The 25,977-nt window shown below is 33.8% G+C and overlaps 1 protein-coding gene across 4 annotated transcripts in view; it reads right to left on the reverse strand.

Annotated features, from left to right (window-relative positions):
* The window catches only part of PMS1 (PMS1 homolog 1, mismatch repair system component), an 86,019-nt gene that overhangs the window by 41,039 nt on the left and 19,003 nt on the right, over positions 1-25,977 (reverse strand). For 3 of the 4 annotated variants that reach the window (XM_036023182.1, XM_036023179.1, XM_036023181.1), the window contains exons 4-6: positions 21,364-21,466; positions 16,051-16,214; positions 4,269-4,385 (exon numbers count right to left, since the gene is read on the reverse strand). In XM_036023182.1, the coding sequence (XP_035879075.1) occupies positions 4,269-4,385; positions 16,051-16,214; positions 21,364-21,466 (384 nt within the window). The remainder of the gene's footprint in view (positions 1-4,268; positions 4,386-16,050; positions 16,215-21,363; positions 21,467-25,977) is intronic. The other variant, XM_036023180.1, reaches the window with a different exon arrangement.

The raw sequence follows: 25,977 nt of genomic DNA on the forward strand, positions 1-25,977 counted from the left end.
TAAAATCTTGGCAGAATGAAAGGCATAAACTACTAATATAGAACACCTGATTTTGAACTGGGGCTGAGAAAGGGGGGGTTATCTGCCAAATTATGGGGAGGGAAAAGCAGGAAGGGAAAAAATAAAAAAAAGATAAACCTGCATTCAAGGTGATTTTTGGAAATTAAAATTTCATAGCACATAAAATGGCAGAGAATGAGAATATTTTCTCAGGAAAGTAGAAATGATAAAGCAACATGAAATTAGTATGTGTACCATGATCCATTTAAAAATAAGCCAGAAGATAAAGAAATAAAAACTAATAGCTATAAATCAAATTAAGGAGAGGAAATGAATAAATTTTGAATCCTAGAAATAACATATAATTATGGGAATAAAAATTAGGGAGTACTAAGGAATTCACCCAGACTTAGCATGGAGTAATGCAGAGAAAAAAATATCAAAGAGAGGACAGATGTCAAAAAAATCTCAAAACAAAACTGGAGGAGCTTCATCAAGACAACAAAGCCACACTGGGAAACACCTAGTAAGTGCTACCACAGCAGTGGTACAGCTAAGGCCACCATTCATAATTAGGAGATTCTTCTCAAGATAAGTTCCTGTAGACAGAAAACTGACCTTTAACATTATGGGAAGAGCTATATCAAGATTCTTTACACCCAAAGTTTCCTATGGCCCATGAATCTACCATCCCAGTCCAGTGAAGGGGCCTTGGTGACTAAGTTTCACAACTGAATGCGGTGAGATGGGTAACCATTAGCAGCTAGCAAACAACTTAAGGTTACTTTTGGCCAGAAATGAGAAGAGGTCAAAGAAACTCTGATATAAAACAACTCTCCTTCCAAGCCCAGAAAGCATAGAATGGTGATGGGTGGCTGGTAACAACACAAAATAACATTCATTTACACATACAGCGCACAACAGAAGAAGCTATTTGATTAGATAATTACTCTCACCAGAGAGACACTAAAAAAATCTATCATTCTGATAGCCCATGGAATTGGAGCCACTCAGCAACACATTCCAAACTCTCCCATTCCTCCATGCAAAAATAACCACATGACAGTGCACCAAAACTTTTGGTATCTATCATATATCACCAACAGCCCTCATGCAATTCTAATTCAAGAAAAGATTTTTTTAAAAAAGTCAATGGGCAAACATAGATCTTGCAACACATCTCAACCAATAAAGATCAGAGAAGTAATTCCCAACTGCAGGACTGGCTTACAAGATAGTCCTGCCAGCACACAGAACCATAGTTGACCAAGGTCTAAATGAGTATTTTCCATACTTCAGTGTGTACCTGGAGATCTTGTTAAAATTCAGATTCTGATTCAATGTGTCTGGGATGAGGCCTGAGATTCTTCATTTCTATAACAATTAGCTTCCAGGTGATGCTAATGCTCCTGATCGTCAGGCCAAACCATGGCATTCAGAATTTCTAGAGCATGATTCCACAGACATCAAGCATGGATTTCTTGTCACAAGCTTCCTGAGTTACTGGTGTAGGCAATAAGGTCCCATGAAGCCACAGGGAACCCATGGGAATTTAGACAATACCCTTACTGTCCCAAGTCAGCTATCATAACCAGTCTAAGGTGGCATTTGGGTAGGTCAAAACTATGAAGCTACTAAACACATTCTGAAAAAAACAGGATCCATGTCAGATTATGGCCATGCTCCAGGCACTACAACTGACCACTAAGGCTGTTCTGAATTGTTCGTAGGGCAGAGAGAACTCTTAAGACATTAATTTAGCATAAGATCCCATCCCAGACTCTACTAAAATGATAATAGTGAAGAGAGAACAGGAGGGGAACCAGAAGTAGAACAGAGATTCAACAAATTAAGAAAAAAGGGAAAAGTACAACAGAGAGCTTTCAGGCCTAAAGTAAGGAGACACCCAAGAAGAACATACAAAAGGGTTCTTCTATAAAGAAAATGAAAAGGGGCAATATTCCATTAGCCAATGACACTTTAATTTAGTGTTTGGGTGGGGGGGAAGAAAAGGGAAGGAAGGGAGGGGAAGGAGAGAGATAAAAATGAATTTCCCAGGGCACTTAGTATGGTTGCAGAGTAAACCTTAACTCCAAAATGGCACTTGTGACTCCCCCAGACTCCAGGAACAGGACCAGGATCTTGATTACTTAATATATAAGTGGAGTTTGACAGTAAGTCCAGCCACAAATGCTGAGTTCCCAATTAGACTAGCTATTTAGAGGAAAAGATCGCAAGAGAAGGAGAAGCTTGGAAGAAAGAGACCTGATAAGCAAAACAAAACTGACCTCCTAAGAAAAAGAAATTATTCAAGGGAAAAATAATTAAAAAACAGAAACAAACAAAGACTTTATATCCCTAAAACAATAAAAATAAAAAAGCAATACAACCTTAAAATGCTCTTTGAAATTAAACATAAAACTTCCAGAATAAAAAAACCAGTAAGATCTCCAAAAGCTTACAGAAAAAAGAAGGAAAACTTAAAACAACAACAACAACAACAAAACAACCCAAGAGAAAAATAAGAGGTCCTAATCAACAATAGGAAGGCTTTCAATAAAAAACAAAGAAATTATGAAAGTGATGACAGATCAAAGTACATAACCCAGAACTGAAAGTTCAGATTCAGAAGGTCTCACACCAAGGGCTAAGCATAATAAGTAAATGTATAATAAAAGACATACACCTACATACATTCTTGTAAAATTTAAGAACCAAGATGAAGAGCTGAAGTACTTTCAGGTAGGAAAAAAACATTGCCTAGAAAGAAAGAACTGGAATTTATTAATCTTCCATTAGCAACAATGGATGGTCAAAGATACTCAGTGTCTTCAAAATTCTGAAAAACATTATTTTTAATCTAGAATTGTATGTCTACCATAATATCCAGAACAGAAAATGAAAAATAAAGTCATTCATACATGAAAGTTTACCTCTCATGTTCTCTTTCTGTGGAAGTTACACTGTAACTGAACAATGAAAAAAAAAGAGAATTAATATCAAAAAAGAGGAAGGCATGGGATACAGAAACAGTAGAAACAACCGGTACTTCTATGAAAAGAAAGCCCTAAATGAGAATTGTGCAGAATGCATTACACACACTCTAAATGCAAAATGAGTGGGTTCTAGGAACAATGTGTTCAAAAAGAATGGGTTGAAATGGGTTACCAGTTATAGCTAGAGTAACTAAAAGAGCTGGATTTTATTGCTGACATGATGAAGATAGTTTCTTCACTTAATAAAAGAAAAACTTTTGGAAAACCCAGAAAAAACAATGGTAGAAAAACAGAGATTCCATTTAATTGGGACAACAGAAATATTCTCATTTTTATGGCATACAGACATAAAAATGGATCCTTACAGAGGAAATGTAATTTTAGCACATATTTGGGTTTGCACTGAAGGTTACTGATGTAGTAATGTATACTCCAATATAAACTTTTAACTTTTAGAATAAATCTTCAAATAAAAGATGGGAGATTTAAAATGAATATATAAGAAAATATAAGCTTGATAACATAAAAATAGAGCTGACATGACTGAGAAGAAAAGGCAAAATAAGAGTGAAAATAAGAGTGAGGGTTTTAATTACCACATCCAGTATTACAGGGACTCGAGAAACACTGTCTGAAGGTGATAGATTTTTAAAAAAAATGTTGTAGTATATATTTAGAACAAGAAAGGGAAAACAAAGGTAAGAGCTCAGTTCTTTTTCTTTCATAGTGGAAAGTAAGCAGATAAGATCCTAAGTTGGAAATCATTTAAAAAAATTAATGTAAGCACAGTAGTTAAAACTAAAAATAACAAAGAGAATATACAAAAAGGAGAAATGAAGTAAGAAGTTTCATATAAAGCTTTGTAACTACCTGGCTGGTGTGGCTCAGTGAGTGGATGGAGCACCAGCCTGCGAACCAAAGGGTCGCTAGTTTGATTCTCAGTCCGAGCATGTGCCCAGGTTGCGAGCCAGGTCCCCAGTGGGAGACACGTGAGAGGCAACCACACATTGATGTTCTCTCCCTCTCTTTCTGTCCTAACACTTCTCCTCTCTAACAATAAATACATAAATAAATAAAATCTAAAAAAATGGAAGATTTATTTTTTAAAAAAGCGTTCTGCATCTATCTTGTGTTTTACCTTATATACATATCTGATAAAAATGTTAAAAACAAAACACTAAACCCTCTTGCCACTCCAAACCCCCGACAGGGAAATACGTTAACAGTTTCATTGGTAAATTCAAATTTTTAAAGAACATTTTTGTTGTATACCTGAGATTCTTCAGAGTGGTACTGAAAGGAGTCCATGTTGCCCATAACAGCAGTCCCCAGAACAGACATGAGAGCCATCTTATGATCTGATACTCTAGTTTTCTGCCAAATAACTGCCTTGGAACAAAAGACACAGATAATTTTCAACACAATTTAGATTTACCATACTCAAGTACTTATACCATCAATATTTAGTCTTCATCCTAGTTTATATTTTCAGTATCATTTAGAAGAGATGTATACAAAGTCTGACCAGAGTGCTGGTTCTGAACCTGTGTACGATGAAGTGTACAATCTACTTTATTTCCCTTAGCTTCAGTTTTCTCTTCTCTACAAGACCACCAAGAACATTAATCTCCCAGAGTTGCTGAAAGATGAAAATATATAATAGTGGCAGACACATAAACCAGTGCCTGGCATAAAACAGTTTCATTAAATATTGATTTTCTTTTTCTTCTAAAATTCAGATATAAATTTCATACTATATATAAATTAAATTGTTACTCCAAGGTATTATTTTATTAAAGATGGAGAGCTATACTATGAGATTTATATAAATAGTCAAAGTGGTATAAAAATTTGTGACAATGCATGCTCTTTAAAATTATCTTTGTAATTACCTTTTATATAGAGAGAACTTACAAAAAACTACCTGAACCTCATAAACTCAAACGTTGAATAATGAGCTTGCATTTTTTTTTCTTTCACTGCAAGTATGTAGTAGGGTAGTTTAAGAGAAACATGGACCAAAGTTTGGCAGTGAAGAGCATGATCAGGTATGATATATTGCAATTTCTTCAGTTAACAAGGTCCAATTACAGTTAAATCTCTTGAGAAACCATCAATTCGTTCATTCAACAAATACTCATTTAGCACCTAAATCCAGAGGAAAATGTGTAAAAGGCCTAAGAGAAAACACCAACATCAACATTCAAGGGGCAGTCAGAGGAAGAAGACTGAAAAGGAGTGGCCACAGAGGCAGGAAAAGCCACAGGATATGATAGTACAAAAACAATTATGTTTTTAAGGGGAAAGAAATAGAGACCAAGGTTAGAACAGAGATGTGGCCACAGGATTTAGCAATCATAGACTAAAGAATATGAAATCAACTTGATGTGACATGGTGACTGCATGTGAAGGTGAAGAAAAGAATCAGGAATGTAAACGAGTCCCTGGTACCAAGAACACTGTCAGATAACCAGCAGGGCCCAATAAACACTAATTTGTTGAAATAATAAGGAAAATAATACATTTTTCTAGAGGAAAGTCAGTCAATTGGAGTTGAAAACTAGTTTTTTGTTTTTAAAGATTCAGACTGCTGGTTGATATACTATATACACATTAGAAATTATGTTTTTACTACTTTGCTTTAGGAAATTCAAAGCAACCTTTGCTTTTCTTTCTTTTTTTAAAAAATATAAGTTTTATTGAGATATAATTCATACACAATTACAATTCACCCATTTTAAGTGTATGATTCAATGGTTTTTAGTATATTTACAGAGTTGTGTAATTACCACTATACTCTAATTTTAGAACAATTTTATCACTCCAAAAGAAACCCTGTATCCATTATCAGTCATTCCCATTTCCCCCACTTTCACCCCAAATAATCACACTAAATTATGTTCTGCCTCTATAAATTTGTCTACCTTGGGTATTTCATATAAATGCAATCATACATTCAATAATCACAAATCTTTTGTGAGTGGCTTCTTTCACTTAGCACCATGTTTTCAAGGTATACACCCATGTTGTATCAGTATTTCGTTCCTTTTTAATGGCTAAATACAGTTTCATTGTATGGATATACAGTAAAATTACCTTTCATTGGATGATGGACATTTGCATTGTTTACACTTCTTGGCTATTATAAGTGATGATGCTACTAGGAATATTTATGTACAAGTTTTTGTGTGGACATGTTTTCACTTCTCTTGGATATATACCAAGAAGTGGAACTGTTAAGTAATGCAGTAACAGTTTATTTTTGAGGAACTGCCAGACTGTAATCTTTGTGCTTCCTGTGTGTGTGTTTGTGTAAAAAGACAAATAAGTGCTGGCTTCTGCTATTATTTTAAGCTAGCCAGCAGATGGTGCATTAAGGGGCACTATTCAACATAACAGAAAGTAGGTAAAGTTCTAAATAATCTGCAATTATATTGAAGAGAGATGCCACTGCTTCATGCTTTCCATTTCAAAGGTTACTTTTAACTAAAAATAGTTGAGCAATAAATACTTATTCACAGCCCTGACAGGGTGGCTCAGTTGGTTGGAGTGTCATCCTGTACACCAGAGGTTGCGGGTTCAGTCCCCAGTCAGGGCACATACCTAGGCTATGGATACGTTTCGATGCTGGGTTGGTATGTGTATGGCAGGTACCCAACCAATCCATGTTTCTTTCTTACACTGATATTTCCCTCTCTTTCTCTCTCCCTTCTTCTCTTTCTCTAAAACCAATAAAATATACCTCTGGGTGAGGATTAAAAAAATATTCACAGAAAATTTATCTCTTCAAAGTTACTCTAGCTGATGCTGACATACATATACATAAAATATACTTTAGAAATAAAGTAGTAAAGCAAGTATTTCAAGAAAACTTATGTTTTAAAATTCCTGCATACCGAATACATCTATAAAGTCTGGCATACTTCTAATGTAAACATCATATTGTTTAATTTATATTAGAGTGATGACTCATGTGGTGCCTATTATATAAATCTTTGTTGATTATTCAGGAAGTAGGTTCTAAAAAGCTACGACACATGAGAACCACTAAATGTAAACAAAATTGTTTTGAGCCATCACTGTTGGAAGCTCTAGAACATTATTTCACATCAGGCAGTTACTGCATCAAAGGGGCTAAATTTAGAAGCATTTTTAAAACTAGTTATAGTTGTCCTAGTAATAAATGATAAAAGAAGTTTACCAACAAAGTCAATCTTCACAATTAGGCAATTAAGATTCATTTTCACAACATTATTAAAGAACTGAACCAAAAAAATGTGATAATTAAAAGTGAAGGATCTAGAAGAAACTAAACTTTTAAAAACATTTTCTTCAGCAAATAGTATTTAGTTTATCATTTAATCAATCCTATATTATTTTCTAAAACAGAAATTTTATTGTCACTTCCTGAAGTTTTTCATATATTTTGCTGTTAGGCTGAAAGGTTAATATGTGCTAAAAATACACACACATGCCCCCATATATTTTCTATCTAGGTCACACAAAGTTGAAGCATCTGGATGTGCCAAGTAAGAATCTGACTCTAGTCAGTATGATGACAGTGCAAAAAACACCTCAATCAAAAATATATTATTACATGCACACCATGCAGTTAATTGAAGATAATATGTAAACATATCTTGCCACTATTCCTACTTGACATATACTATTTGAAGGAAATAAAATTAGATGAAAATACTCAACATTTAATTAGCAAACCTCAATTGTGAAGGCAATTTGTGATAATGGGGAAAAAGAGGTTGTACACAAATGATACATAATTAACTAAAAAAGGCAATGCCAATAAGACTGCCTGAGCAAAGGAAACTCCTTCATTAACACAAAATAAAAAGTGTACATATTGGCCTAGAGTGCAAACAAACTTTTAGTGCAAATTATGTGCAGAGATGTATTAAGAAGTTTTTACACTTTTTAAAAAAGATTTTACTTATTTATTTTTAGACACAGGGGAAGGGAGAGAAAAAGAGAGGGAAAGAAACATCAGTGTGTGGTTGCCTCTCGAGTGCTCCCCACTGAGGACCTGGCCAGCAATCCAGGCATATGCCCTGACTGACAATCGAACTGCTGACCCTTTGGTTCGCAGGCCGCACTCAATCCACTGAGCCACACCAGCCAGGGCCTAAGAAGTTTTAACTACTTCCAAGGTCTTAGAAGTTGATATAACTCATCTGCATCTACTGCTATCTACTCCAGGATATGTATTTGTACTCACCCTGGTTCAGAAAAGGGCAGGGGCACAAAAAATTATAGGAAACAGGAGTTTTTTTTCCCCACACTGACAATATGAAATGATACTACCTACAGAAGCTTATTGCTAAGAGAGCACTAAACATTCTGAATTCAGTACAAAATTATGTATTATTCCATCACAATATCAATACAATTGTTAAAGACTATCACATTCTATTAACATAATAAACTATGATTTTATTCTTGCTAAGTAGCCTCAGACTTTTAAGGAGAATTCTATCTTAGTAAAGTATATTCAACATAATTTTGAATTTAAAATCTCTTATCACTACTTTTACTCTGCTTAAATGTTTCTTATTTTATATTCATTTTTGGAATAGAGTATGCATTGTTACTTCCCCTGAAAGTTACAAAGAAGTTGGTAACTTTACCATTTTTGGGAGGGGAGGGCGATGGTTGCTTATAAGAGATAAAGACACAGATGACAGACAAAGATAAGTAATCTTTTTACTCTACCTTTTCATACATTTTGGTTTTAGAATCATGTAAAGATACATTTTAAAAGCAAATAAAAATTTAAAAACATAATCTTAGCATAACTTTCAAAAGGAGACTGTAGACACTCATTCTTTGAAGTTTCTAAAATAAGAAAGATTATTTCCAATTGCACATTAAATTTTATTGTGTCTACATCAGAAATGTGTTTCTTGTTAGACACTCTTCTCTGTGCGATGCTCTGTGCAACTAACTACCTTGAATGCTAAACCAGCTTCTTCGGTTACACAACTATTAAACATAATTTGGTCTGTCCTCCAACTGCCATGAGAATTATTTTATTAGTTTACTACTGAAACTCCTTACTTTATTCCCTTTTAGCCACCTAGCAAGAAGTCCAAATTCCCATGTAAGGTACACAAGGTCCTTTAGATTAGAATGTAGACCCAAACAACTTTTCCAGACTCATCTCCTATTTTCTAACACCATGTAATTTAAGCAGGATAAGGAGAGAACTGAGGACAACAGGGATAAGAAACAGTTAAAAGGCAGAAGATCAAGAATAACAGATCCAACACAGTCAAAAGATTTTTTGACTCTATTGAGTCAAAAATAGAGTCTAAAATAGAGACAAAAATTTGACTCTATTTGACTCAATAGAGTCAGAGCTGGAGAGACAGGAGGTGGTGGTCAGGGACTAAAACACTTAACACTGAAATGATGGGGGAGGTACAGTTTTTGGCAATGACTAGGACTACAGTTTAGCCACAGGAATTAATGGCTGACGCATGGAACGGAATAAAATCATTGGAGGAGAGGGGTAAAAGATCTGAGAATCTACAAAAGACTACATATGGGGATACTAAATTCACCAGAGTGATAGCAATCTAAAAGTCTAAAAAGTAAAATTCAAAGCTGATTGATATTTTTTGATGGAGAGGAGAAAGAAGGGTCTTAAGTTGCAATGAGGCAGAATGATGTGAGATAGAGGTGTGAGAACACTGCTGGTGGGAATGCAGACTGCTGCAGCCACTGTGGAAAACAGTATGGAATTTCCTCAAAAAACTAAAGATAGAACTGCCTTTCGATGATCCAGTGATCCCACGGCTGGGACTATACCCCAAGAATCCTGAAACACCAATTCAAAAGAACCTATGCACCCCAGTATTCATAGCTGCGTTATTTACAACAGCCAAGTGCTGGGAACAGCCTAAGTGCTCATCAGTAAATGAGTGGATCGCAAAACTGTGATCCACTTACACAATGGAATACTATGCAGCAGAAAGAAAGAAGGAACTCCTACCCTTCGAGATGGTATGGATGGAATTTGAGAGTATTATGCTAAGTGAAATAAGCCAGGCCGTGAAAGACAAATACCATTTGATCTCACCTATAAGTGGAATCTAATCAACAAAACAAAGAAATGAGCCAAAAAGAAACAGAGACATGGAAATAAAGAAGAAAGTGACCTGGATGGAGGTGGGGGGCATGATGGGAAAAAGAAGGAGAATATGTACAAAGGACCCATAGACAAGGACAATGGGGAGGGGATTATCTTTGGGAGCAGGAGTTGGACGGGGCAGGGGAGAGCAATAGGGAGAAAAACAGAGACAACTGTAACTAAACAATATAAAAATTAAAAAAATAAAAAAGACAAAAAAGAAATAGGTGTGAGAAATCAGTCATCATTTGAAAAGGCTGCAGGGGATATGATGCTCTCAGGAAGAGCTAGATTTCAGTTAGAGCAAGAATGTAATCAAAGAAAAGGCTAAGGACACAGGTGATTTTACTTGACTTACGATGAATGGGACATATTAGGAGATAGGGATGTGTGAGAGACAGTTAGAAAAAGTAATGCTTTGTACGAGAGTAAAAGTCCAGGGTGATAAGGAATTATTTGAGAGACCAAAAGTTTCTTGTGTTGATTGACATAAATAGGAATAAACAACATGATGAGATTAGGAATTAAAAAGCAGTTAACAGCTGCAAGGTTCTGACTTTTTAAGTTCTTGCCATGATAGTAAGAGTTCTCAGAATCCCATTTAACACCTACAGATGGAAGCATGGGAGAGAAATTGTCTTTTTCCATATATCCACAATGAAGCCTTCCCTGACTATTCTAGCCTGAAGTAAATGTTCCCTCCTCTCAATTTCTATAGTATTATCAATACCATTTAATAGATTAAACTAGTTTTCATCTATTTAAATGTTGATACACTTTCACATTTACTTTCTCACTTACACTGTGAGCTCTTTCAGAGTGTAGGCCATATCATAACTGTTCCAGGGCACCTACTCAAGCTGTGTCTAGATGCTGTGAAGAAGCCAAAGGAGAATGAACGTTGCATTAAAATTAACACATGTGAAATTTAGGTCATCCTCTACTGTATTCAACATTTAAGTTATTGGACAATCCACTCAAACTTGTGGGTGATCACATGAAGATAAAATGAGAAGGGACAGAAATAAAAATACTCGATGTGCTAAAAGATTTGCGCATGACAAAAAATGGTTTTCAGTGGTCCTCCCCAGCTGTAAAGATCTAGAAATTCTTATACTTTCTACTATTTTATGATTTGATATATGACTCATCTCATTAAATCTCTAAGTGAGGGAAATGTGGAACTGCTCAAGATATAAGCATATATTCTTATGGCCTTAGAGATTAGTTTACCAACTTTTATTGGGCTAAGCTCAAAAAGATAGATTTGTGCAGAGTTCTCTGGGTATTGCTGATCAGAAGAGAAATCTACCATTTTGAAGTGTTAGAATAAACTGTAAGTATATAAAATGTATTTAGTTAGAGAATCTGTAAAGGAATAATCATATGGTTCTAGTTAACTAAGTCAGTAGAAATAATACATATTAAATTGATGGCTATTAGAGGCTGTGCCACTGTTAAATGTTTCCCCCCATTGTGCCAAAGTCTTTATATGTTGTATTTTCTGACTAAATGTAATGAAGACATTATTGGTGACTCGGATGTTAGAAAAGAATAATAAACTAGAATAATATCTGTGGATACAAGTGAGAATATACTCTGTAAAAATCTAAGAGGTCATTGGGGAATCTGAAAAAATGAATCCTCAAAAAAAGACTCATTTTACAAATTAAAAGCATGACAAAGGTTTAAAAGAGGCCAGAGTGTTCAATATATAGCCAGTGTTCACTGGTGCTATATAAATTTATGTATTTTGATTTCAGCACTACCTAATTCATTTAGTATTCTATTCTGCACTATGCATGAGTAAAGGAAATACAGATTAGATGCATCTCTCCCTTCCAAAAGAGGTTGTTGAGAAAGGGAGACAATGCAATTCATTGCCAACAAATTAAAAATGACAAAATAGAAATATGCAGAAAATGCTATGGAAAAAGTCAAGAAGTAACTAGGTTTTGCTGGGAACAGAGGAAGACTCCAGGGACTCCTTTAACAGTGTGTATAAACATCAAACTTAGAAATAAAATACACTAAAATCAGATTTATGTATATCTTCCATCTCTACTATATCCAGGGTGGGGCCAAAGTAGGTTTACAGTTGTTCAGATGGAAAATAATACAATAATTAATAAATAATAGAAGAATAAACTATTTTGTGTACTCACAACTATAAACCTACTTTGGCCCCAAACAGAATAGAACACAAGAACCACTTTAAAAAATTTTAGTTATCACTAATTTACAAGCAGCAAAATAAATAAAAACAAAAACAAACGAACCCAAAGCAAAAACAAAAACCTACCAACCAAACAAACATGATTAATAATCAGCCCCAAGCTAACTTTAAAATATATCTAGAGACACCTGCCTTCATCAATTAAAAAACAAACAAACCCAACAAAACCCACTCAAACTTTCAAAGTTGGAACTGAAAGAATACTTTCTACATAAGGAAGGAACATTTAAATGACAGTTCATCTAAATTGGAACTTCTCTTTGACTATACTGCTTCCACAACCCCGGCTGGGACAGGGAAAGACGGTGTGCCCCTTTGACAATGGTCTAATTGTGGGCAAAAGACTTTTCCTCGATTCCTCATAGCACAGCTGAAACAAAAGTGGGACATTAAAAAATAGTGGAATAAAAGCTAAAAGATGTAAAGAAAAGTAAAAAAGATGCAAAGAGAATAAACGTATTCCATAAACGTATACCATAAACGTAGGGGACACAGATTATAATAAGCTACCACTGATCTTTAATTTATAATTCAATAAATGTGTCACTTCCTTCTCACTCTTGGCTACCACCCCCTCCAAAATCTATGGCCACCACCACAAAAGAGTACCTTCCTAGAGACTCAAAAACCATGTCAAGAGAGGGAGCCACTATACTCACTACCAAATCTCCATTGCCAGTTTTCTGAGTTTCTGTTACTGAGTAAGGCCCTGCCTCTTCCCAGATTGATGGAAACATAGCTCATTAGAGCTGTTGTTACCAATTCTTCCAAACCTCAAAGACATATGAAGTGATCCCAATAAGCCTTAGCACTCATGTTCCACGAAGGTGGGAAATGTGGGAAGTCATTCCTTCAATTCTCTTTTGTACCAATTAAAACCTTCTTATATAAATGATAACCAATTCAGCTTTTGCAGTATCAGTGGGCTTCTAATTATTAAGACAAAATTCAATTCAAAACAATTTTTAAAACTACAAACAATATTTTTTGCAAAAGAAAATATTCACAAAAGCCAACAAATATCTTTTATCTGAAATCATACATTAAACATTATGTTCTGAACTCATGACCTATAGATTTACTCATGTAAATATGAAACAGCTAAGAATACTAAGTTGGTTTCAGATATTATCAGACTGAGAAAAACTTCTAATTTTGGAAAATAACTGATTTATAAATGAAAATGTATGTAACAGGACTTCACAGGATTTCAGTTATTACAACTAAAGCTGAAAAACTGCAGTGCTCATCCGAAGGAACGTTCTAACATTTCTCCAGATAATATCTACTTTAAATAAAGCCATTGAATCCACTTGTAAATTATTTCCCTTTGGCTGTCACATTATTCAATATGCTTTCAAGGAACATGATGATGAAAGAAGAAAAACACCTCTTTCTAACATAACCATACTGGCAAGAACATCAACATTATCAGTATTCAAAGAATGTCTTGGCAGGTTAAACCTTCATAAAAAGAAGGAACACTATCTAATCCAAGATGTCAAAATAGCAATAGTACTTCTCATATTATGTGTAATGTGATTGTTTGTTGCTAATGCAAAAGAAATTTCAAAAGAGAAAGAAAGAAAAAATGCCAATAGTTATATTTGAATTTTAAGCAAAAAATATTCTTCAGAAAGCACATAAAATATGATAAAAGTTAGCATGTTTAAAAGAAAAAGACTAAGATCAGAATTGTATTCACTGTTCAAAAAGATTTAATAAAATATGGCAATGTAATTTTTGGGAAGTTTGATAATATATTTTAAATTTTCAGGCACAACAGCCTTATTAAAAAATAAAAAAGTAGAAGAACAATTTGTACTAAGAGAAAAAAAACTTGAAGACTGCTTGATGTAATTTAGTCTGTGACTTCATTGTGTAATAACAGCTAATACCTAATTTTACTGTAAGACTTTTGATAATCTTATATTACTTTCATGGTATAACACTCTCTAGGACTTCAAATTACTGAAGGCCATTGAGGGACTTACATTGCTCAATATACCGTAAGTTCAGATACACTGTCCTCCAAAAATAATAAAATGCAGTACATTATAAAATCCTTCTTTTCATTCCCAAAAGAAAATACCTATACTGATGATCTTATAGTAGCTGGGAAAATAATACAAACTTATCCAAAGCTTATGAGATATATATGTGTGTATATATATAAATATATTGTAAACTTTATATATATATGATATATATACTTGACTTTAAGTATTCATTTCCATTACATGAAGCAATAATCTGGTTTTATTTTAGTTTTCTCTCACTCAACTTTTCTCTTTAGTTGTACTCACTTTTATAAGTACATAGTTTCTATCTTAATATTTTAGTTTTCCATCTCTTTTCCTGATCATTGTTTCTTCTGTCTTGGAGCTTTTCTTAATTGGGTACATTGAACTTTTAGTTACTAACTGTCCTCTGGATCAAGAGGTCATAGGGTTATTTATATTAGCAGGATGAGCCTCCATCCATCAACATCTTGAGGAATCATAGCATGGTAGAGCTGGAAGGGACCCTAAGGTATCATTTGGTTGAGCTCTATGCCAGAAGAAACAGGTGGTTGACTATTCTTTATGCTTTTTTCTTTTTAACATTTTTATGACCATTTATTTTATCATAAATATTTCACAGGAGCTTGGTTCAATACAAAATCTTCTTAATAACAAGTAAAAACACATGGAGTAGAAAAAAACCTGGATGAAAATGGTTCTGACCTAAGTACTCTTACTTACTGGAAAATATAAAATGATTCCTTTGATTACTCTGGGAGAACAATTCCTTTGATCACTCTGAACTTCAAGTTCCCACACAAATACAAATAATGCTGTCTAATTCACAAAGTTATTTTAAGTGCTCTGAAACCTGGAAAAGAACTATACAAATAAAGACCTGCGATCCTGTAGGAATGTTAGTTTAAAATCCCATCACAATAATTTACTAGCTGTGCAACACAAAGAAAAGTATTGAACCTCTCTGAGTGCATTTCAGAGGACAATTGCAAAACAGGTATGTCTACCTTACTTGATTGTTCCTGTGGACTATAGGTATTTAATGCACCTACATAGGTCCTGGCATTATGTAGGTCCTTAATCAATGTTAATTCCTTACTACCCATCAGACTTTCACACTTCTGCTATGGTTCTGCTCTTCTTCTGTTAATTATTTCAAAAAACTCATATAGAATTTTATGAAAAACAATCAGAAATTATGTGAACCTTTCTTTCCTCTGAGATTCATCAATCAACAAGAGTTCCTCATCAACCCTGCTTTGAAAAATGGAAAAAATGAGTAGTGATTCCTTTAAAATACAAACTCTTCCAAAGAAGAAACAGTTTAGAATAGATGACTAAAAGTGTCACTTAAGTGTGAACTTTTAGAGGAAAAGAACAAATCTTCATTTGTCTTCATATTTATGAAGCACTCAAATATTTCTTGGATGGAAAAGTTTATTGGTGGAATGCAGATCTTAGAAATTAAGAACTATAGATTCAATCAGATTGTATATAAATATTAGGTAAATAGTTTTTATTTACTAAGATTAAACTAAACAAATGCAGAAAAAATTTTGAAGATTATATACCTGATTTAGATAAAAATACACTGTCCCTTTATTACATATACCAAAAAAAAAAATCCTATAGAAGAACAATAACACTTACCTTGTTATGAATAAAGAGAATCCTTAAGTCAGGTTTAAGTATTCCATAGCTTATGAGGAGATCCAGGACCTTTTTTATTTCATCTTTACATTTTTTAGCAGTTGCGTAAAATTGCTTTCTAACAGGTAGATTCTTAAACAATTTTAAAGCAGTTACAGTTGTACCTATTGGCAGATAAGAAGAAAACATATTTAGATGTGCAAGGAACTCCAGATCTTCAAATCCATACACAACCAGTAATTAACAACCCCTTCTGTCACTGAAGGCCAGTCCTCTTCCAACTTCAGCAACCCAAGGGAGACTTAACTTCCCAAGCTATTCTGATCCTGTGCTAGATAAACTCAAGATAAGACTCTTCTATTTGTAACAGGGCTGACCTACTAAGAATGATCTCTTCTATATGGTATAAACAAGAATAATCTTATTTCTACCATTGCAGAGAAACACAGGCTCAACAGCATGTAGTATCTTAAAAATTCTGTTGGTATTCAAACCACCTGGGGATGCTTATTCTACACTATAAAATATAACATATAGGTGTCTATATAGCATACATGATAACCTTAATTATTTCACAAAAAATTCTTAAAAAAAAGATTTATCTATTTTTTAGAGAGGGGTAAGGGAGGGAGAAAGAAACATCAGTGTGTGGTTGCCTCTCACACGTCTCCCACTGGGGACCTGGCCCGCAACCCAGGCATGTGTCCTGACTGGGAACTGAACCAACGACCCTTTGGTTCACAAGCTGGTGCTCCATCCACTGAACCACACCAGCCATGGCTCACAAAAAATTATATGAAATATCTAACTGCCTGGCTTAATTTATGATTGTCATCTTCTAAACAAGTGTTCAAAACAGGGAATTTTTTTAAACTGTGAATTTATTTAACTAAACATTGAATAACTAAAAGTTGAATAAAAGCTTAAACTAAAAGGTTTAAAAATTATACAACTTAAATATCAAGTTAATAATTAGCTTTTGTTTAAAAAAAAAACATGAAATCAGGACCATCTTTTCCTCTAAATTCTTTAGCATAACAGATGTTCTAAAAGTTATTATCTGCTAATTCAAATATCTGGATGATCTGTGAGTTTGGTTATATGAACTATTTTTTCTCTTGACTATGAATCCCATTTTCCTTTCTTTCATGGCTCTCAATGTTCTTATTTTTTCCAGACATTGTATATAAAAGAACATTAGATAATGAAGTTGATAATACTTTCCTCCAGAGAAGGCACTTCGATTGTCAAGCAGCTAGAATGAAGAGCTGATCTTTTCAATATAATCAGGAGTTTATCGTGTTAGAGCTGAATTGCCTCTTCACTTACTTCCAGTTCACTTCCAGTTTCAAATATCCTGAAGATGTGAATATGAAAACAGGTCTCTTCCTCTAGCAAGGCTCTGGGACCTCAGCACTGAAAGACTTTAAGAGCTTTCTTTCTGTCTTTAGCTCAGTCTCAACTTTCTTCATCACTTGCTTACTCAGTAAAAGTCCTGAGATTTGGCATCTGGGGTGAACTAGCTGTGTTTGAGGATCCCATCTTCTAATCTGCCAAATCAACTCACATGTGGCTATGAAAAGTTCAAGTGGCTACTCCTAGGGCCATAAAAGGTCCCTTGCCTATAGAAGGCCTGCTCTTTTGCCTGCTGTGCCTCCAGACTCAGTTAATGTTTCCAGAGATGCCAAGTGGCCACCAGTTTCTAGTCATAGAATAAGCCATCTTTCTTTTCAACTTAATTCACTTAAACTTCTTTGTGACATAATTCTTCAATGGGTTTTTAAAAATACAAAATTTAAAAGTTGTTTTCTTGCTACACAGAGAGCAAAGGTCTCTTGATATCTACATCCATCAGTCTTCTCTTGCTGAAAATGTATACTCCCATCTCTTCTGAACTATCGTTTTCAAACTCAAATGTTCTTTTCTGCAAATTTTGCTAACTTTCCTCTTGGCAGCTAGTGGCTACCTTTTACTATCATTACCTATTTACTCATCTGTGGTCTCTAGTAGTGAGTTCCTTTACTCATCTGGGTTCTCCACTAGCCTGTGACAAATATAATGGTGTACACTGAGGCTATGAACAGATGGTGTGTAGGAGGGCAGGGAGAAATCAGCAGCACAAAATATAAATGTGTTTATTAAAGGAAAATATATGTTATATATTAAAGACTACACTATACATAATCCATATATTAACTGATAATTGCTTTAGCAGCTAAAAATATCCTCAGAGTAAACTGAAAATTACCAATAAGCCAAGAATTATATGTTGAAATGAAACTTAATGATGGAAAATTTTGCTGATTCCAAATAAAATATATGGCCTTAAAAAAAAAAGTACCAAGTGATACTGACCTATAGGGAGGAGGCTCTGATATACTATCATATTTTACAAGAGAACTGCTCAGCTCTCTAACTTTAGCACATTCTACAAACATCAGAATTAAACGGCAGTCCTGTGATATGCTCCCTGTTATATTTTTACATGATACCTATGTTATGCAATTAATATAGGCAGCTATTTATATTCCTAATGTAAAGACTTATGATTGCTTGAATATATCAGAGTTTCCTTAAACTATTTAATAAAGTCCCTTTCTCAAGATTAAAAAATCTTTCAATACATGTACAATCACACATAACAGGGATTTACAAAGAACATGATGCTCTACTCTAGTAACAGGGTAGGGAAAGGAAATAGCCTCATCAGAGTACTTTAAATATACTACTTTTGACATCTGAGAAATTCCTAAGGCAGAAGAAGTACTAGGAGGTGTTAAAAGAATTTTTCCAGGATGATAAATCAATTTAGAAAGCTTAATACTGATTATCTAGGGTAAAGGGAATAGAAATGATGACAAAAAATAAATGACTAAAACAAATAATTTAGTCAGAGTACTTGGTAAAAGAATTTAAAAGCTGAAGACTTATTTTTATATCTTTTATTTTTTTTAAATGTGTTAAAATAAAAGTGAACAGAAGTTACCTTACCCAAAGGGTAATTTTAAATGACATACTATTAAACACATAAATCACTCTAAATGGCCAAATTAACCCATGAAACAAATACTTATACCAGCATTGGAATCTCCAGTAAACTATTTTTAGACATTTTAAAATATGTTTTTTAAAGGAGTAACAAACTTTCCAATGCTTAAAAAAGATTCTCTTGCAAGTTGTCCCTGCATCTGCAGTTAGGCTATCTACAGGTGTCATGCTATCAGATGATACGAGGAGTAACTGCTAAGTAAGGATATTTACATGACAGCAGAAATTAATCTACAAGAACTCTAAATGTACAGGTATTAATTAAGATGGCTGAACTGTAGTTTTATCTTACACAGAAAATATTTAAATGGAAGCTGAATGACAGCTGGTGGTGAAATGTGAGTCCGTGATTCAATCACTCAAAAACTATCAGCAGTAAGGCAATATAAATGTAAAATGCTTTTGAAAGTGTTTGTGGATTTCTATAATATGTCCGCCTTGAGCAATATGAAACTAAGAGCTTGATTTTTTGTTGTTGTTGTTTTCTCAGCCAATCAACTGTAATTGGGAGGAAAAAGTGGGCTATGAAAGGCAATTACTGCTAGTTTAGCTACTACTGGATTTCCAAGCATGCTGTTTCTTAAGGCGAAAGAAACATTGCTAAAGAAAATATGGGTCATTTATTGACTGTGGAAATCCCTTAATATGCATACCTGATCTCTCTAAAAATAGGAGACTTAAGTCAGAAGAAAAATCAATCAGAAAACAGGCAAAGAGTGGGATTCCATATTTAAGAATTGTTACTTCATAGTTCTCATGGAGATGAATACAGGAAAGCATGAGAAGTATGAGTGATGCAAAGCCACTGGCCATCCAGATTAGACTGGCTACTATTAAGATAAAAATAAATACATTTAAGTTTTATAAGGTGACTAGATTATTTCAAAGTACTCTACTTGATAGCCACTCAAATATCTTCTAATGGTTTCCTAATTTGAACCCCTAAGAACTGGGTCAGAGTATTTCTGGAGAGGAACCATATTTTAAAATGCCTCGCTTTGTCCTAATCTTCCATATATATAAAGAAAAAGAATCACAATGTTATTCTTAAATAAAATGTGTACATTATTATACATCAAATTAATCTGTAATTAGATGACATTTCTTTGAATTGAATTAGAAAAAATTTTATTGTGTTTTCTTAGGAGTTTCATTAACTCTTTCCCCCATGAGAATACAAAAATGTTATTTCTTAATGGAAAAAACTAATCAATAACTAATTGGAGGTTTATAAAAAAAGAATGAGAATTAGATATCAGTGTGAAGATACAAGAAAATAAATTTCAATGAAGAAAGACAAGTCATTTGAAAAGTAAATCTAATAATTTAACATTAAAACTGGAGGGAAGAAACCATGAAAAAAATATAGTACTTTGATAAATTACAGGGAGGCACCACAAAATTAAAAATGAATTTACAATACAAACTGGAGGAGAAGGATAAATGAGAACAAAAACACAGGTCCCTTTTCAGATCTAACAATTCTTTTGGACATGACTCCAGAGAGGTCATGTCTTTAATACTCTTTCAGCTTTAAACACCCTATTACCAAAAGTTAGCAGTATGAAGAAGATTAAAGGAGACGTGTGAAATGCAAGCCTGAAGAGATTTCCCCCTCAGAGGTACTTAGAAACATGAAATGTCAACTAAAATACTACAAAATTACTTAAACTTATAAAACACTAAAAATCTAAATGACCAACAGCAATAATAATTAATATATTTATTTGCTTTAAATAATACAGCAAGGGAGAAAGTAGATGTGGGTATTACATGAAACATTAGCAATTGGTTAATAATTGTTTAAACTGAGTGATGGGTACACTATCCAAACTACTTATACACATGTTTGAAGTTTTCTGTAAATATACTTTAAATTATTTAATCACAGTATCTTGAGGGTATGGATTTATTACCATAATCACCAAGTCAATAATGTTCTAGGCATTTCAATAAAGTATTATCCTTCATATATAAAGAAGACATATCCTTCATATCCAGAAAGAGTAAAGTAACTGCTCTTACAGTTTTTACAGAAGCCTAAAAATCCATGTTGTTGTCCAAAGTCTTTCACACAGTTCCTCTTGAGACCAACTCTAAGTATTCAGGAGACTGGTGGCTAAAGTACAGGCTGAATGTTCACTTGGAAGTTAGCTAGCTATTATCAAGCCCGAAGCAATACATCTGAATTTATAGAGTGAGAATTTTTAAAAATAAACCATTAGAACAGAAAAGGCAAAGAATGCTATAAAGCTACTCTCTTACCTTGACCAAGATGTGAAGGTTTTTGAGAAATTATTTGGCCACTGCCATCTAAAACATACTGGGTGCTAAAATTATCAGCAGCTGTCCTCGTTGTAATTAAAACCTGGAATTAAAAAAAAAACAACCCTCTAATAAAAGTATAATTTTTGCTGAGAGCTCATTATCAAACCAGACTTAAAATAATTACCATATATTTACTTAATATTGAAGAGTTTCAGTCAGTAAGTTCTTATGACCACTTTTTTGTAATATTGCTTCGAGTTACACTAAGAAGCAATATATTTTTAGGCTAAGTAACTGATTTTTATTTTTAAATACTTTAATTAAAATACTCATCTATAAACCAGTATATCTGAAATGGCTATTTTTATTAAATATATTGTGTTACTCATTTGCAAAAGCAAATACCTCAAATGCATTAGATAAATTTGCTTTTTAACAGACTATTCACATAAATTTATTAGTAAAGTAAATAATCCTTTTGCAAAGTGATCATCCCCTCCTTTTATAATTTGCATAAAACTGCATCTCTGTATTTCAAGTTAATGGTTCAAAGGAATAAAAACATATAAATCAACACATATGTATGCCCATTTTTTTCCCTTAAACCCAACCTTTGAATTCATTGTTTAAATGTAAAACTTTTTATTAATTAAAATGTAAAGTTTTTTATTAATTAAAAAACTTTAGCACTGAAGCATGTAAGTAAGTGTAAGAAAGAATTTCTCTCAGTCTGAGGCATTTCCTAAGATTTTTACAGTCACAGAAATATAAACTTAAGAAGGCTGCACTCTCCCCCAGCTTTCTGCTTACATGTATCCTGAGATTTGTAGGGGAGTATAACAACAATAAACCATATCCTTGCCAGAAAATACCATAGGTAGGGAGTGGGGATGCTGGCAAGGAGAGCAGGGTAGATTCAGAAACGGGAAGCCTCCTCACACTTCTGGTGAACAATGATGACCCCAAATTGGAAGCAATCTTTCTTGGTCTTCCTTAGTCTGAGTAGAGGTGATTATCTTAAATCTATATAGCCCTGAATGGTGTGGCTTAGGTGGTTGAGCATCATCCTGCAAAGCGAAAGGTTGTCAGTTCAATTCCGGTCAGGGCACAAGCCTGGACTGCAAGTTGGTATGAGAGGCAACTAATTGATGTTTCTCTTCCTTTCTTTATCCCTCCCTTCCCCTCTCTCTAAAAACAAATAAATAAAATATTTAGAAATATCTATATAATTTAGAAAGAAGCTGCAAAGATCCAGCTCCACTGCTAGAACTTAACTAGGTCCAGTTGACTCTACATCTGATGGTTCTGTCACCCTGTCCTAACCATGCACCGATTTACTGTAGGCCATATGGCTCTGTGGAACGTGTGGGTACCATGCAGGGAACTGCAAAGCCACCAGGGAAAAGTATGGCTTCTCTAGGGGACAGTACTAGTATAGTCTATTAGATTTTCTCTGAGGGTGATATCCACAAAATCCTTACTAGGGGCATTACTTCAAGCTGCTATTTCTGTAATAACTGTTCTCTAATAATCTTAAGTGATTATTTTACTTCTTCCAAAAATATAATCCATGTTTCAAAACTGTATAATTCATTTTTTTCCCAATAATTAATCTTCTCTGCTACATCACAACTCCACTGTGTCCAACAGTGATTTCTTCTAATGAAGTCTGTCAAAATAAAGAAAACAGATTGCTAGAAATTTTGTCTCTAATCACTTTATGATTGTCCCTTTAAAAACAATTCTACATTTAACCAACCACTTCTCCAAAATGCTAAGGTCAATTGAATTCTATTTCTATTCTCTAAAGAGCTAGCCACCTGACCTAAAGCTGGTGTCACTAAGCAAAAGCGGCCCTGGAACTCTGAGTTCTAGCACTAACTCTGCCAGTGGCTTGCTAGATGGTCCTCAATAAATTACACTATCATCTTTAAGGGGAGGGTGATGATAAGATGATGTTAATACTTTATAAGGTTACATGGGTTTTGCTTTAACTACATCAAAGCGCTTTACAGATATTAACTTGTTCATCCTTTAAAAACATTAGTGAGCAGTAAATATACTCTAGCCTAGATGAATAAATTGAAGTACTAAAAAGCAAAATAGGACTTATAGGGCATAATGTAACACTTACGTTAAGTAAAAGAAAATATAACACAATATTGTTTTCCAACATTAAACTTTTTAAAAATTAGAATGTGTAGAATACTATGAAAATTTACTTAGATAGGAAATGCTTTGCAATTCACTACTAAAGTCAATGAAGGATAAAACACATATGCATGTTTCACAAATTCATGAAATACAACAGTGTGTTCCTCAGAGAAAGGAATTGTATTTCAAGACTTCATTTCATCATATGACCCTGTGTCCAAGGCAGGAAACCTTTTTTTGGACCAGGCACAGGTTCAGAATGTGTAAGCAGTCCAGTAGCTAGCACATGAATTTGCAGTAACTCCACCTCATAAGTATCTCTAATATTACATATTATTACCAATGCCTCTTAATGGAGACACTGAGGAATTGTGGCAGTGAATGATTCTAGTGGTGTTAATAAAAGAAATAAAAAAAATTATTTAAAGAATTTTAAAAGGAGGTTTATTTTAAAAGAAGTTTTAGAGTTTCTTAGAGGACCTTAGAGGTTATATTAGTTCTTACTTATTAAAAACCGACTCTGGTTTGGTTACTGCATTTCAAGAAATTATACTACTATTACAAAGCTCAAGTTACACAAATGCATTTGAAATTTAGATAAGCACATTTTTCCTCAATGTTTTAGATAAAAAGTAAATTATAAACTTAGGCTATATCCTGGTAATTCATACAAAAAGTTTTCCCTTGACAAAAATTCATTTTAGATAATTATGTTACAGTTTTGTTTATTTTTATTGACTTTTGGAAGAACGCTTCAAACAAACATGAGTGTGAAAACTAAAGTAAATAAATGGTTCTCCTGATTCAACTGAAATAAGGATTTTGCCTGGACGACTGAAATGTCTTTTTCTTACTGTGTATAAGTATGCCTGCCTGCCTGCGCATAGGTATACACTAATATAAGCATTCTGACATCGGAACCTTCTCCCAGATATTCCACTGGAGGAAACCAGCAACACAGAGATCTTGGCTCTGTCTTTTTCCCTTTTCAACAGAGTTCTCTTACTTGTGAGGAAGTTGTATTTAGGAAGCAGAATCTTCAAAAATTCCTGTGCTTATTCTAACTAAAACTCTACCTTCGTGGCTCTAAAAGACAGAAAGTACTCTACACCGTGCAACAAGAGGCAGAAGCCATCAGAATTATATTAGGGGCTTCCTCCTACCTTTTTACAGCTAAATGGGCCCACTAAGAAGGGAGTCTCAACTTCACCTTCAAAACAGAATGACTCAGCTTCTCATTCTACCCCCTTGAAGCCAAGGAGGTTTAATGTAATGTAAAACAATAACAAACATGCATGTCCCTTATTAGCTCACCACTCAATTAAGTACAGTGAACTTGATAGATCAGAATACCCAGTGCACTGTAACCACTTCTAGAAATGCTGGATGAATAAATCAATAAACATGAGGATTACACAGAGGATGGCTAGCAATTCTAATTCTTGTGAGGGAAAACCAAAAGGAAAAACAGTCTTATGAAACACAATAAAGACCTTTGGTGAAAATTAGAAGGAATTTACCTAAAAATGGCCGTAAAATTTTAAAAGGGTTTCCCCAAAATACTGAGGAGTTTGCATAAATTTTGAAAGTTGAGGCAAAATACTGCTTCCCAACAAGGTGATGAGCAAAGCTGATGATATTACCACCTATATGATACAGCTGCACACCACTTTCCATCTTCAAGTCCAGGGTAAAAATAACTTTCACTGTATGGCACATGACAATATTCAAGATACTCGAATATGTATTATTTCCTTTGATCTTAAAATCATTATACTTACTTTATAAATTAAAAAAGAAAAAGCTCTCAGAAAAGTTAACCTGTTCTATGCCTTTGGTCAAGTCTCTTATGCAAACACTTGGGAATGAGAATTAGGTGTCTGACTCCTAGTTCAGAATTTGTTCTGATTTTCAGAAAACAAAACAAAAAGGTTCTGCATTCCTCCTAAAACTGAGATATAAATTAGCCTCCATTTAAAATCCAGTTCAAAAAACTTGTATGAGCTTTTTAAACATATCTTTGGAGGAAAAATATTATTTTTAATATAATGTATATAAATTATCTACTTATAAAGAAATAAAACATTTTTACTGTTTCATTATGTGACAGGAACAATATACACAGTATTCATAAAAGAATTTAATGAATAGGTTAAAACAGAATTTTCACTCGAGTTCATTCTACTCAGTATGCTTAATAATTAGTACTACAAATTTAGTACTAAGAGGAATGACAAACATAGCAAAATTACTTTACAAACAACAATAAATTTCAAGAGAAGTTATGCTTGATGATATCATTTAAAGAAAACCACATCAGTGAGTTTCTGCCAGTCACTGTACATTCATCATAGATTATGAAATCAGTAATTCCATTTTAAAATACCAATAGGATACCCTGTAGATATAAAGACAGTGTTTTACACTTTTGGACTGTTTGATTCTAAGATTGAAAGT

This window comes from Phyllostomus discolor, chromosome 4, assembly GCF_004126475.2.
Source record: "Phyllostomus discolor isolate MPI-MPIP mPhyDis1 chromosome 4, mPhyDis1.pri.v3, whole genome shotgun sequence".
Taxonomy (NCBI): domain Eukaryota; kingdom Metazoa; phylum Chordata; class Mammalia; order Chiroptera; family Phyllostomidae; genus Phyllostomus; species Phyllostomus discolor.